At 38.3% G+C, this 15,716-nt stretch overlaps 1 protein-coding gene across 1 annotated transcript in view; it reads left to right on the top strand.

Annotated features, from left to right (window-relative positions):
- Positions 1-959: 959 nt before the first annotated feature.
- LOC140146007 (alpha-N-acetylgalactosaminide alpha-2,6-sialyltransferase 2-like) overlaps positions 960-15,716 on the top strand; it is a 33,389-nt gene continuing 18,632 nt past the window's right edge. The window contains exon 1 of the mRNA XM_072167746.1: positions 960-1,165. Within this exon, the coding sequence (XP_072023847.1) occupies positions 1,032-1,165 (134 nt within the window). The 5' untranslated portion in view covers positions 960-1,031. The remainder of the gene's footprint in view (positions 1,166-15,716) is intronic.

Below are 15,716 nucleotides of genomic sequence, written 5' to 3'. Positions count from 1 at the left end.
ACCATCTTACTTTGAGAAGCTAAAAGAATGATCTCAGAAAGCTCATGGGGCAAGTTGAGGGGTGTGAAAGTCGAAAATCTCACACTAGAAGCCTAAATTTGGACACCAAGTTTTGAAAAAAGCATTCAGTACCGGTACCAAGCATTTTTTTCTGACATTTACCGAAGAAATGAAAATAATTGCTTTTCATTTGACTGAGGATATTAATTAAAGAAGTATTTCGTGATCCTAGCATTTTCTTCAGTAGATATCCACGAAACTTGAAAGCTTATTTCCCAAATTTAAGTTGATTCCGATTTTGCGTTTGAGAGTTATGCATGATTATGTGAATTACATTGCTCCATAGACAATGTGTTGTAATTTCGTTCTGGTGTGAAGGTAATTATTCAAATTTCATGCTATTTTCGCTGAACGAATTAATCTGCAAGGAATGTTTTGTAGTCAGAGGTTTCCAGTGGTATAAAAAATCTGTGGATCACGAAATGTCCTTTTAAGAAGTTGTAACTAAATATTTTGCTCATTTCAACACGGAATACGATCGTTTCCAGTGCCTAATTGAGCGGTCTTGTATACCAATAGTCAGTGACTGACTAGCGTTCTGAGTGCATGGAGGCATGAAAACTACAGCACTTAGCTTTACTGACACCTGCTATTTAAAACTATATATTACCACTAGGATCCACAGCATGCTCATCTATCAAGGCACAGTTCTTTAACCCAAATACAGTTGTACATTCATCGAATGACCTTTGAAAATTTGAGTACAAAAACTCATACTCTGCAATTTGAGGCCACATTTTGCACTATGATTGTTTAATTGAGGTTATTGAACTATGCCACTGGAATGAGGCCATTGTGGTCCATAGTGTACAGTGCATGCAGCTGTTTAAATCATTCACTTGTCAGTTGGAACTTGATTACTATTTGAAAAGAACGTGTTTCTTGCCGTTGTTTTTGTTCACTATTCAGTTTTGATTTAAAAAAGTTTGACAACGTTTTTACGGTTACAAATAACAACCAGGATTATAATAATGGAAGCGTATATGAAGCTATTTTGTATATTATCTATTTTTGGTTTTATTATGTGGTGGTTTGCCGCGACAAATCTTCAAACGTATTGCATACAACGAAATCTTCCTGTCGCAAGGAATTGTACAAAAATCAGGTAAGGTGCCGTAGCCAAATTGGTTTGATCGGTGGATCCAGTGTGACCTTTCGCGTGGGGAGGGGAGGGAAGGGGGTGTAGTGAGTTAGGGGAGTTGAACACCACCACAAAAGAGAATTTGAACACCCTTAACCCCCTAGTGTAAAATTGAAAATTAGCCCCATAAACACAAACTTTTAATTACTAATTTTAATTAATAAGAAAATAATGGCAAAATGTTGTTGGTCAATAATACATTACATGCAAATATTAAATAGTTAATTGATATTTAGTAAGTTATAAGGATCGGCCATGTATCGACACTCTATCGAAAGATCTAACAAATTGATTACATTATTTTGATTTTTGTTGTTTTCGAAATTATTCGCAAAAGTTTAGAAATAGGCCAGTAAAATCAGCTGAAAAGGTAAAAAAAATAGCAACATGGATTTTTTTGCGGAAAACATTTCTATTAGGTACCCTTATTAACATACTAAAAGTCTACCAAAATCAACCTCTGCAAAATATGGATGGATCGAATTTTTTCAAAATGGCCTCCAAAATGATTAAAATGATGGACAAAATATAGAAAACAGATTCACTATATCTAGCAAAAATAATTTAGCTCTTGTTCCAATTTCCAGACCAATTCCGGAGTCCATCCAGCGCTGGCCACACCGGTATCCTCAGGAAACTCAGGTTTCCAGCAAAAGCGGCATTATTTCAATAGAAAAACTCAGGCATACTCAGTCCGGAGTCCTACCTGAGCTCTGGTAAACACCTGAGCCTCCAAAATGTCAATCATTAAATGCTTAACAATAAACTCACCAACACATGCTGTCAATCACTGGTTTCAAGTACCATTTTACAGTTATAATCAATAAAAGGTTGTGTGGTTGCTTCCTCATTTTCTCTGCTTTAACCCAGCAATGTATATTACTGCTGTGTGGTAGTGTTCATGAGACTTTCATATCAGGTCTTTCATGATGAATGAGCTTTCTAGCGATAATGATCTTCACATGCATAAGGAGAATGATCTTCAAGTGCATGCATCATTTACATTGGTAACATTGTTGTTCAAAAGCATCAACTATTTATAACTCAAATTGTGGCAAATTGTGGGATAGGCTTTTAATGGGAATTCTTAACAATTAGTGTTTTTTTTAGCATGTATTGTTGATTTTAGTGTATGGAATATAGTAACAAAAGCTTATTATAGTACTGTATACATTAATCTTAATGACTTTGATGTACTTAAATGTTGTTTTTTTTGTATGTGTATTAATTATTGTGAAATTGTTGCATTTCATTTTTCTTTATACTGCTATGATAATTTTTTTAACTAATGAATTGAAATGAATATAATATGATATGATATGATATGATATAAAATAATATAAATGGTAATTAATCTTAAATAATTGGACAGAGCTCTGCCGTCTGACAGCGCCATTTAAGGAGCCGTCGGTAAGAGCTAAAGTTCATCTCCATATGGATCCCCGGATATGGATAAGGAAATTTCAATAGGAACGAAGTACATTAAATGCATGAAACAGTTGAAGTGAAACCCGAAGTGAAAACGGCAACATGTTTAAAGGCTCATAACTTGAAACATACTGCAGTTACTGTCCGTTTTCCTATACACAATACACAGTGCTCTCACCATTGACGCGTGACCCCTACAAATGATGTACGTTGCAAGAATGGGCACTTGCCTAGTTAACATCACTGTGTGAAAAATAACCAGCCAATATGTTAGCTATTCTCCAAACTTCTAGCAAATATATTTCTCTAACATGACCTAAAATTACAGCTAGGTTAGATGTTCAGAAATAGTCGCACTTTTGTAAAATATGAGTGAGGGCAAGGCATAGCTAGCCAACTCCCCGTGTTAATTGAATGGAGATTTGACCGAAAATATTGGTATCGGACCGCTCACTTCTGAAGGATGCCACAAAAAAGGTACAAGCTACATCTTAACTATTCTCTGGCAATCATCATGATGAGTTTCTTATATAGTATGCCGAAATTGGGTACTGTAGGTGATTGACAAAGGGTCGCACTTTTCTGATAAATAAGTGACAGTGAACATGAAATATCAGCGCCCATAAACCCAAGTTAGTAGCTAGTTAGTGGAGGCCGTCACGGGACTGATTATTGATTATTGAAGTGCCTTATTAATAGATACGCACGATTTAGGGCAAGAAAAACAAACCGGGACACTTTTGGAGACATCATCATCATCATCATCATCATCATCATCATCGACATCATCATCATCATCACTTTCTACATTTTTTCTAAACAACATAGGGCCTACCGTTTTAATAAGATTTTTTCTTGAAATGCATGTAACTATAATTATTGTTTAGAGCGTGATGAAATAAAACATCACGATTTTCATCACAAAACAAATATAATGCATAAGAAATCGTTTGTTTTAGAGCGTGATGATGAAATAAAACATCACAATTTTCATCCCAAAACAAAGTAATACATAAGAAATCAATTTTTCGTGAGTGATGAAATAAAACATCAAAATTGTCATCACGAAACAAAGTAATACATGAGAAATCGTTTGTTTTAAAGCGTGATGAAATAAAACATCACGATTTTCATCACAAAACAAAGTAATAGGCCTACAAAAGAAATACATTTTTCGAGAGTGATTAAATAAAACATCACGATTTTCATCACGGAACAAAGTAATACATAAGACATCGTTTGTTTGATTGCAATCAACCGCGACAGTTCGTCTCACACACATAACAATGCACTGCGATCAAATAGGTTGATGACAACATTTGATTGAATGGACTGCACTGCGCCATGATTACGTGCACCGGTTCAAATCCTTTGTTTGGAGCCAATCAATAATTTCACGTACAGCCTCTATGCAAATTAGAGTTTACACACGCTGCAGCTGGGGTAATCGACCGAAGCTGGTTGCCGTTAGTGATCGAATGCATGAGCTTATTTGCTTTACTGAATCGATTTACTGGATTAATTTCCTGTTAACTGGGTTTAATGCCACAAAGGTCGAATCGCCTTTGCCATGGACCATGACTGCATCATGAACTGAGCCACCTGCGTACATAAGAACTACATCATGAGATAGAGCTTTTCAAAATAAAGCTTTCCTGAAAAAATTGGACAGAGCTCCGCCGTCTGACAGCCCCATTTAAGGAGCCGTCAATAAGGACTAAGTCCATATGGAGGATTTTTCAAAATACATGAAACGGAAGTATAAGCACCAACTTTAAAGGCTTGTAACTTGGAAACTGGGCCACTTGCGTACATATGAACTGCATCATGGGATAGAGATTTTTAAAATAAAACTTTCCTGAAAAAATTGGACAGAGCTTCACCGCCAGACAGTACCATTTAAGGAAATGTCAATAGGAACGAAGTCCATAAAATGCATGAAAAGGTTGAAGTGAAACCCGAAGTGAAAACGCCAACTTTAACATGTTTAAAGGCTCATAACTTGAAAACTGGGCCACCTGTATACATAAGAAGTACATCATGAGATAGAGCTTTTCAAAATAAAGCTTTCCTGAAAAAAATTGGACAGAGCTCCGCCGTCTGACAGCCCAATTTAAGGAGCCGTCAGTAAGAACTCAACTCCATACATGAGGATTTTTCAAAATGCATGAAAAGGAAGTATAAGCACCAACTTTAAAGGCTCGTAACTTGGAAACTGGGCCACTTGCATACATATGAACTGCATCACGGGATAGAGATTTTTAAAATAAAGCTTTCCTGAAAAAATTGGACAGAGCTTCGCCGTCAGACAGTAGCATTTAAGGAAATGTCAATAAGACTGCCCCTTACCACCACCCCACCAAGTTACATCTCTATAAGCCTCACCAGTTCCGAAAAATGGCAAAAAGAGTTTAAAAAAATAAAGAATATGCAAATGAGGTGGCTTATTTGCATATTTTGCGACAAAAATTGCATCAAATCTTTAGATTGCTCCTAACTATCATCACCCAACCAAGGTACATCTGTATACGCCTCACTAGTTCCGAAAAATGACCGAAACTATTTTTACACATGATAAAATATGCAAATGAGGTGGCTAATTTACATATTTTGCAACAAATATTGTATCAGATCTTACGACTAACCCCTACCACAACCCACATCAAGTTACGTCGCTATACGCCTCACCAGCTCCGAGAAATGGCAAAAAACCTCAAAAACAATTTTTAAGTAAAATATGCAAATTAGCTACCTAATTTGCATATTTTGCGCCAAAAATCGAATCGAGTCTGAGGGCAACCCCTTACCACCACCATACCAAGTAACACCTCAATACGCCTCACCAGGTCCCAGAAACAAGCCTGGAAGCAAAAGGCATTTAAAGCTCACACAATACAAAATGTAACCCCATTACAGCATAAGGCAATTTATAAGTCATTTTAAATGTCTTTAAATGTGACGTATAAAATTTGTCTATAACACAGGGAGATACAAAATGTAGGGATTTGGGTACTTTTTGTTGAATTTTCACAGAAATTGAAGGATTTTGACCCTTGTTTTTGTTTGTCTGTTTACCTCAGGGTCGCTGAAGCAATTAATAATATTTATTAAATCCCCTAATTACTAATTAATAAAGGACAAAGAAAGATAAAAGCATAAACATGCTTCATTTAGTAAAACAATAGTAACACCACTGTTGTGTACAAAAAATAACTCTATACGACAATGCACTATACCAACACCATGTACAAAAGGATGCAGGATCAAAATCAATTCTTAGTCAGTGGGAGTGGTCTAGTTCGTAGACACATTTCTGATTGGACAATCGCATGATTTCGAGTGCCGTCTATCAGGCCGTAGACGACCCCACGTCATCATGCATCTTGATAATGCGTAACACGCGTGTAGAGGTGCGCGTATGCATCGCGCTGGGTGCGTAGACTAGTGCGGAATACGCGAACTCGCTAGCAATACGCGCAACAGAATACGTGAAGTTGTAAACAAGTTTCGTTCATTTTATAATGAGGGGAGTTTTTATGACGGTAACTTAGTTTTTGCTTAAAAAATTTGTTTACAATTATTAAAATAATATTTAACTGATAAGAATGAGAATAAACGATAGGAATTTTTTTTTGCCTATCCTCTACCTATGATAGACGACAGGCAGGTCCAATTTTTATCGTAGTGGATACCGGCTGCGCCGGCATCCACTACTCAAAATATTGGACCTGCCTGTCGTCTATCACACGGTAGAGGATAGGCAAAATAAAAATTCCTATCGTTTATTCTCTAATTAATTTATAGGAGCATCCCGGCCAAATGATGATGGGGAACTTGGCTATGACTCGACTATGTAACTTTTAGTAGGCCCCTAGATGGATGATTTATAATAAAAATTACAATAATTAATATCAGCTGACCGGGCTAGCTACAATGTGCAGAGACAGAGGCCGAGAGGGTCTAATAATAATAGGCCTAGAGTATAATGTTTTGCCCGATTCAGTCAACCTCCGTCAAACTCCGTCAAGCCTCCGTCATCTCTCCGGACTCCGTCAGATTTGGGCTCCGAAGTGGGCGCATTCTTTTGAATATTGCTTCTGCCGGTGACGGAGCTCCGTTAATGTTAAAGCATGCAATGAATGAGCACACTCCGGAAAATTTGGCTCATTTTGGGTGCATCTATTGTTTGTTGCACCGGAGTCTACGGATATGACGGAGCAGTATTGACAAAGTTAAAGCCCCGTTCAAATAAATGTTAAAATGTAGTATATATGCCTTATTTGATCAATATGGCTACACGGCTTTAATAGGTTTGTTATTTTGGGTGATATAGACTATATAATTAATGGAAGACAAACATAAAAACCGCGAGCAAGATATAGGCCTATAAATAGTACTATCCACGTCCACTAATATCATGTAACTTTCAGAGAAGCGATATATATTATATATATGAATAAATAAATAATATTATAAATGATAACAGGGGCCTTTACCTAATCATGCACGCATGATACATTTAAGAATGCGCTAATTAAAATGTTTTTAACATCTCGATGGCTATATTTCAACCGGCCTGACTATAAAACAAGAGCATTTGGAGCATGTCTCATATACCTGTTCGGAGCACGAGCTAAATGATATAGGCATAGGGCCTACATTAAACAAAAGATCTAAAAAATAGGCTAAACATACCGCTTGGAATTTGCAGAATTTCTATCTGGACTCTAGACATGCTAGATGCTCGACGTTTAATATAATTCGAGACAGTGTCCACAATCTACTCCACAGAATGTCTATAATGATCTCTTGGTTGATTGTTAGATGATGGATAACATTTATTCCTGGGCATTTATTATTACAGCCACTGATTCTTTCCTGGTAATCCGCGAGTTGGGGTACAACCGGTCATCTTTTGGTTGGATGTTTGCAGACCCATTGCTGATGTCATCGGCTTCGTTGTCAGCCTTCTTTTTTTCGTTGCACAACCAACCCAGCTGCCAAACACTTAGGTAGTTCTTGGACGGTGTGACTGTCCCCCAAATGACATAGGCCTAATTGACATTGACAGAGTCAGTACAAAAGAGCTATTGATTGATTACGTAATTTCCCAAAGACCACCTTCATCACTTAATCAATAAGGTCAGAGACACATGCATGACACGTTGGTACTACGTATTTTAATATTTCTCTGATCTAAAAATAATGTAGACCTACTGTTATTATTATAATAATTATTTATTTATTATTTATTATTATAATTATTAATATTATTATTATTATTATTATTATTGTTATTGTTATTATAATCGCGGAACATTGTTAAAAAATAGGCTTAAAAATTGTTCAGATTTTGGTGAAATTTTACAGGAAATTTAGCCTCCAGAAAAAACAAAAACAAACAAAATAAACCAGAACGACCGACCGTACTTGAAAGGGTTTTTTTCCGTCACCTTACAATAAATTATACTATTATTTATTTTATTTATTTGAACATACGCTTTTATAACAGCGGTACCCGTCCAACAGACGGAGCGCACAACAAAAAAATAAAAATAAAGAAGTGAAAATGAACGTATTAACAAGAAATAGCAAGACATACTGGTATATGCATGATCTATAAAATTAAGATAATATTCATTTCGGCTTGCTGGGCTAGCTACGTCATCCTAGACAGACGCCGTGATGGTCCATAGGGCCTACAGTATAATGTATTGAACGACTCCGTCAAACTCCGTCAAGCCTCCGTCATCTCTCCGGACTCCGTCAGATTTGGGCTCCGAAGTGGGCGCATTCTTTTGAATATTGCTTCTGCCGGTGACGGAGCTCCGTTAATGTTAAAGCATGCAATGAATGAGCACACTCCGGAAAATTGGGCTCATTTTGGGTGTATCTATTGTTTGTTGCACCGGAGTCTACGGATATGACGGAGCAGGAACGGTGACACCGCGATTTACATTTACAATGCCCTGGCCGGGCATGCATGTCTTGTTGAACATAGTTTACGAATTTTGTTAATGGCTTATTCAGTGATTCCAGCGCAAGTATAAAAAATAAAAATTGTTCATAAATTTCTGGAGTGAATTAGGCCTATAAATTGTCATTGAGTATTTTTGAAATGAAAAATGTGCCTAAATCGAGGAAAATAGCAGCATTGACAAAGATGAAGCCATATGTAACTATTTTCACGATGCTCAATTTTGTCTTTAATGAGCCTACACGGTTTCGCCTACCGCTAGGCTATGCATGCACATTAAAAAAAAAAAATTTTTGATGAAATAATTTTCTCCTGACTTTTCATGCACATTAATGTTTTTTATTAACTATCTAACTGCTACACATGCTATGTCTTCTGAAGGCATTTAGTTTTAACTATTTAGCTCTATTAGTGCAAAAGAATCTGCCTACAAGATAATTTCTGACTTCGTTTATCTCCGACTTTCGCACCGGGCTTTCGCATGATGCATGCACATTAAAACAAATTTTCTTCCGACTTGCAGATTTTTCATGCACACTAATATTTGTTATTAACTATCTGACTGCTACACACATGCTATGTCTTCTGAAGGTATTTAGTTAACAATGTGCAAAAGAATACGCCTACAAGATGGTTTCCAACTTCCTTTTACTTCCGATTTTCGCACGATGAGGTCAAATTAGTAAAAACTGTCGGATGGGCATGAAACTTGGTGGGTGCAGTCAACATTTGAAGCCAAATTTTTGGAAGGTCATTTTGGGGTCACCAGGGGTCATCTGAGGTCAAATTAGTAAAAACTGTCATATGGACATGAAACTTGGTGGGTACAGTCAACATTTGAAGCCAAATTTTTGGAAGGTCATTTCAGGGTCATCAGGGGTCATCTGAGGTCAAATTAGTAAAAACTGTCGGATAGGCATGAAAATTGGTGGGTCCAGTCAACATTTAGAGCCAAATTTTTGGAAGGTCATTTCAGGGTCACCAGGGGTCATCTGAGGTCAAATTAGTAAAAACTGTTGCATGGGCATGACACTTGGTGGGTACAGTCACCATCAGCCAGATAATCGTGCCCAGCCGATAACCGCCAAATTCATTTACCGCTAGCAGAAGTAATTGAAAAAGCAGGCGGTCGCAAAAGCAGGCGAGACTCGTGGTTCGAGAACCGCCTTGTTTATTAAGCATCTTCATCTATTATAACTGCTACACATGCTATGTCTTCTGGAGGTATCTAGTTAGCTATTTAGGTCTATTTGTGCAAAAGAATAAGCCTGCAAGATGCTTTCCGACTTTGGTTTTCTCGTTACTTTTACATGGTGCACACAGTGGCACATTAATATTTTTCTTTAACCATGCACATAGACAACAGCTATACATATCCAGTACAGAGTCATCTAACTGACATTGGCATTAAACTGTTAATTTCATTTTTTTTAAACAAGGTGTTAGGCCTACAGGTGTTAGGCCTACAGCAGCCAACTGATACTATGATGATGATGATGATGATGATGATGATGATGATGATGATGATGATCAATGATGATGATGATGATGATCAATGATGATGATGATGATCAATGATTTTCTGAACTGGAAAGTTTTAACAAAGCATGCTTCTAACAACATTAGAAGGAAGGAACACCAACATTTCAAGAAATATATGGTACCAATTTGTTTCCTCTTCATCTTTGATCCAATTTTGTGAGGTCAAAGGTCACATACAAGGTCAAAGGTCGCCTGAGGTCACCAAATCTTTTAATAATCAATTTTTAACTGTGCATCACATATCTAAACATCAGCTTGAACAGTTATATAATTAAGGAAATATGACGACTTTAAGATGGCCGCTTTCATGTAAAGTATAGCAAAGTAGCATTTTCAATGAGTGATAACTCGTAAAGGAAGCATCTTTCTGTATTGATTTATTACTTTGATGGAATGGTACTTTGGTATTGCCAAATTTGATTGCAAATTTTGAATGATTGTTCAATATTTTCTAGATGGATCTCTCTTGGGAAGACACTACAAAGGCTCCTGGAAAATTGGCAACCACTTACAACCTTTTTTCTAAAGATGTTTCTTTTTTTACTCGGCCTAATCGACACAATGCGATTTTATTCCACTAAGCATTGCTAAGCAGCTGTACTCATTTCATTTATAATTAATGGCCCAGTTTCAAAAGTGACAAATATTTCATCCTTCATGGTTATTTCTGCTACCTCTTGTTACAGATTCGATATTCAGCCTAACAGATGAATGCTCACTCCGCTGTGATCAATATCTGTGTGCTTCAAGGGAAAAGTCGATTCAAATTTTAGTCAATTTTGAAAAGCTCTCTTTTTTGTCCAAATTGCTATAAGTTACGAAAATAAAGTTGTATTAAAATTATGTATTGATCGTCTACTATATTTTGTCATTTAGTTACAAAATGAATGCCGATTTTGCAAATTTTCAGAATTAAAAAAAAATTATTGTGCTTAATGTACAGATTTTTGTCATTGTTAGGGTCATTTACAAAAAAAAAAAAACAAACATATAAATTGAATACACATGCTCTCAGGCTATTTTGAAATGAGTTTTTCCCCAGTTTGTATAATTATGTACAAGTATGTGTTTCATGTAAATTCCAAGCACATGTACATGGTTCCAATATTATAATTGATTTAATTGATCAAAAGGGAAGCAAACTTAAGTGGTCATCTTTGTAGGCTTATTGTGTACCATGTCTGATTACATATAAACATCATTGACCCATGCTGAGTTTACTGGCAAACCCATTGCAATTTGCATATACCTGTAAGAAACCTTATAATTGTATTCAAGTTGTGGGTCAGGTTTAAGGTTTTATATTGATTTTATCAGGGATTTTATATAACCAGTTTGTATTTCCAAAAGTATGTTTCTGAATTGAATTGATGTTTAACATAATTTCAAAATAATTTTTTCTCATACTTGCTTTTTCATAAATGTTTTGTGAGATTTTAATTTCTAAGCTAGTGACCCAAGCTGGTGTGTTTCGCCTTCCAAATTCATTTTTCGTAAATTTCATGTAGGCATGAAAATAACAACATGATCGACTTAATAAATGAAAGCCTATGATAGTAACACATGATATAAGCTCGTCTTCAAATGATTGTGGCTCTTAAATTTTTTGTCCTGTATGATTGAATAATAATGAAAAATAAAATGAACAAAAAATATCATCAGGAATAGTATGCCAAGTCCGGGCAAAAAAGTTGGCAAATATTTTCTTGGAATAGGTAATTAAATATCAACAATTACAAATGATCAACTTGAAACATGTAAAAATATGACCTGAAAACATGTAATCAACATGAACCGGTAAAAAATTCAAATTGAAACAGGTAAAAAATATGAACTTGGAATCATGGTTAAATTATATCAACTTGAAAAAAACAAAAAAAAAAACTTGAAACAGTTAAAAAATATTAACTTGAGTAGTGGTGTACCATGAATGCTGCATGCAGTAAAGTCAACTTTCCTGAGTACCATGGACTATGGAGATACATATTGGTTTAACTGTTTGCCTAATCAATAAGTGCCTATTGTGGAACAAGTGAAGCAAAAAGTGGGTGGGAAAGTAGGCGGAGGAAGTGGGCTGATGAATGTACAGCTGTTGACAGTTATGTCACTGAGTATCTCTGGAATACTCCTGCTAGTTCCTGAGGTGCCTGACTCAGGCTTAAGTTTCTTTTGTTATATGTACCAATTTCTAGAGTTAGTTTCTCAGGGCCGGTGCTGGACCTGTGCTGGAACCCATTGTTCTTTACTCTGGACGGAGCTCAGTCCAGAGCAAGAAAAGTTACCTGAGGTTAATATTTTGTTGTACTACGTACATGTCACTAATTAGTAATACAGTCATGGACAAAAGTTTGGAATATTTTTATTGTTGTATCAAATGCAGTTTTCAATCAAATTAGGAACAGGTTTATTGTTCTGGAGTAGTGCTAAGTTGAATTTAATTAAAAGATACAAATGTCCTTTGATGTTTATATCACACAGTTTGTCAATTAATCAAAGAATTACCTGAGGAAGCGCATTACAATAGAAGGATCACACAATCGCAACACTTTTTGGTGGTCTCTTTGTATCACAAAATGAGTTTAAAAACACTAGCAAACTTTATTGTTTAAACAAAAATTTAAACTCTCACTATGACATGTTCAGATAAGACTCTTGCTTGAGAAAACACAACGTAATATTTGGTGTGTCTACCCCTTGCCAGCTCACGGTTATATACGCGACGTGACATTCCCCAGACCAGGTTTTCCAAGGTTCCTTGTGGAATATCTCGCCAGCAAGTAATGAGGGCGTATCTAAGTTCCTGCAGGGTGATTGGTTGGTTGTCCATGTTACCTAACCTGCGGGATACTTCTGCCCATGAGTTCTGTATAGGGTTCATATCCGGGCTCAAAGCTGACCAGTCTAGGTGTGCTACATTCTCATTTTCAAGGAATTCTTTCGTGTGTAGGGCTCTGTCCGCCGTGGTGCTGTCATCTTGGATCACGAAATTGTTCCCGAAGTCTCTTCTTGCAGACGGAAGCATAACTGTATCAAGAACATGCAGGTATTGGTTCCTGGTTCATGTGTCCTTCTAGCATGCTCCCCATACTGTGATTCCACTACCATCTCCTGGAGTCTAGTCAGGATAAAATATTCAAGCAGGGCTTGACCAACCTGTCTCCAGACCTTGAATCTGCCATCTTGTCTGTAGAGGAGGAACCGGGCCTCGTCAGTGAAGATCACATTACGCCAGTGGCCTACTGTAAAATTCCTATGTCTCTGTGATCAAAGTAAGCGCGCATGCCGGTGTCTTTGCAGAAGTATTGGCTTTATATTGGTCGTCTTGCGCGAAAACCTGCACTAACCAGTCTATGTTTCGCAAGTTTCCTGGTAACAGGCGAGTTTATGGACCTCAGCCATTCTGTTTGTAGCCGAGATCCAGGCTTCGTGCGGCCATTGTGGCAAAGTCTCAGGAGAGATCGGTCTTCCCTGGCGGTTGTCTTTCGGGGCCGACCTGACCTTGGTCTAGGTGTAGTAGTTCCGGTCTCTCGACGTCTCTTCACAATTTTAGAAACTGCACCTTATGTAATTCCTTAAGCGACAACAATATCCCTCTGTTTGTAGCCGTGATTACGTAAGTCAATGACGCGGGCGTATAAGGCTGCGCTCAACTCGCACCCCATGATCAGAAATATCGTATACAACAGACAGATGCAACAAAGTAAAGCTGGTTTCTTCACACGGTAATGCAAAAGCCAATGTAACCTTATGGACCATATCGCTAAAATAACTGCGAAAAGAACGCCCGATGGTTCATTGGTCAGGCATCAAAAGCCATTGTCCTACATTACTTATTGTGTGATATGGAATGGTACCTAAGACCATGCCAGATTCCCGTGATCCATTTTGCATGGATGACAGATCATTGATGGTAAGAAATCTGCACTAAAACAGTGCTATGCAAAAAATAAAAATATTCCAAACTTTTGTCCATGACTGTAGTAACACGGTTCGTATGTCTCAAGCCATGCTTAGAGGGTCTGAAATAAGATTCATCACTTTTTCACGTTTTCAATATGGCCGCCAAAATAGCTAGAACGGTCATTATTTCATCACTAAATATGGAGCTGAATAATTAGCACTTGCAAACACAAAATGATAGTTTGGGACCACAAGAAACCCACTGTACCACAGAAAAAGGTTTTGACACCCCCATAGGATCGGGGATGCTCAGTATCTACAAACCCTAACGACTTATCGCCCCCATCAACGCACGTTTCTTGTGACACTCTAGGTATGAACGTATGACAATCTTGAGGGGTGGAACGCCTAAATCGCGGGTCAGTATCAGGTCGCGTATTGCGCGCTTGTGTATCTCCCTCTCACTTCTGAGTGGGGGTGGGCACTGAGCACTCTCTACTTACCTCCCACGATCTCCTTGATACGCGCAAGGTACCCTCTGAGGGCCCTGACTGGACACCCTCAATGAGAACCAGATCAGGGAGGCACATCGGGTAAGGAGTAAAGGACAGACATGGTCTGGTTCTTGTCCAGGAACCCAGCTCGAGGAAGGATAGAGACTACATCGGTGGTGAGGCGTAGGCGGTGCTCGTCTATAGACATGTATATAACTGCACAACGTCGACCGCAGGCCACTGGCATCAAGAACACAGTCTTGAATGTCAAGTCCTGCAGCGAGAGGTCCTCCGTAGGTTCGAAGGCCTTGTGTAGATACTGCAACACCAACAGGATGTCCCATTCCGGTCATTCAGCCACCATGCTCTTAATGAGGTCGGAAAGTGCTAGACTCGATAAGACCGTCATAGACCCTCCCCCAAGCCATGATGAACCGCTACAATGGCAGTCCTGTAGGCTTAAGCGGTAAGGAAATCTGTGACTTGTAGAATCGGCGAAGTCGCGAATCGTAATTCTGTCTAGTTGACTGTTGCCTTGCCTTTCAGCATGCGCAGCAACCGAATATTAATGGCCCGCTGTCTGGACGAACTGTTGTTGATCACCTCCATCTGTACCTGGTGCCGGTGGCGTGGTGGAACTGTGAGAAGATCTACGCGGCATAGACTACTGACTGGTTCTCCCACGAGAAGGTCCAGGAAGTTGGAGAACCACCACTTGGGCAAGAGAGTAGCGGCGAAAAGGAGTAATCAGTTCCGAGAATTTGCTACCTTCAGCAGAACCAGAAGGATCATGGCAATGGTAGGAAAGGCATAACCGAATATGCCCTCCCAACTCTCCTGCATGGCGTCCCTGCCTACCACCCTTAATCCCGGGTGAATTAAGTCGGAAGCTGATGGTTCTGATGGGACGATCTAACCTCTGAAAGATGGACCGACATATGCATACTGCTGAGTGAGGTGCCACTCTATTAGACAAGACAGAGGAGGACTGACCCCCCCGACAAAGAATCGGCGAGTCAATCCCGGCCAGAAGCTCCGTACAACCTCCATTGACACCACATAAGGAGAGACACTGTCTCCCTGCAAATGCTGGTAGCTGGGACTTTTTGTGCCCCTCCCTGTTGATGTAAAACGCAACGGTCATGCTGTCATACTGAGTTGATTTATCCACCAG

This window comes from Amphiura filiformis, chromosome 2 (genome assembly GCF_039555335.1).
Source record: "Amphiura filiformis chromosome 2, Afil_fr2py, whole genome shotgun sequence".
NCBI classification, from domain to species: Eukaryota; Metazoa; Echinodermata; class Ophiuroidea; order Amphilepidida; family Amphiuridae; genus Amphiura; species Amphiura filiformis.
This window is presented reverse-complemented; position numbering and strand designations above follow the sequence as displayed.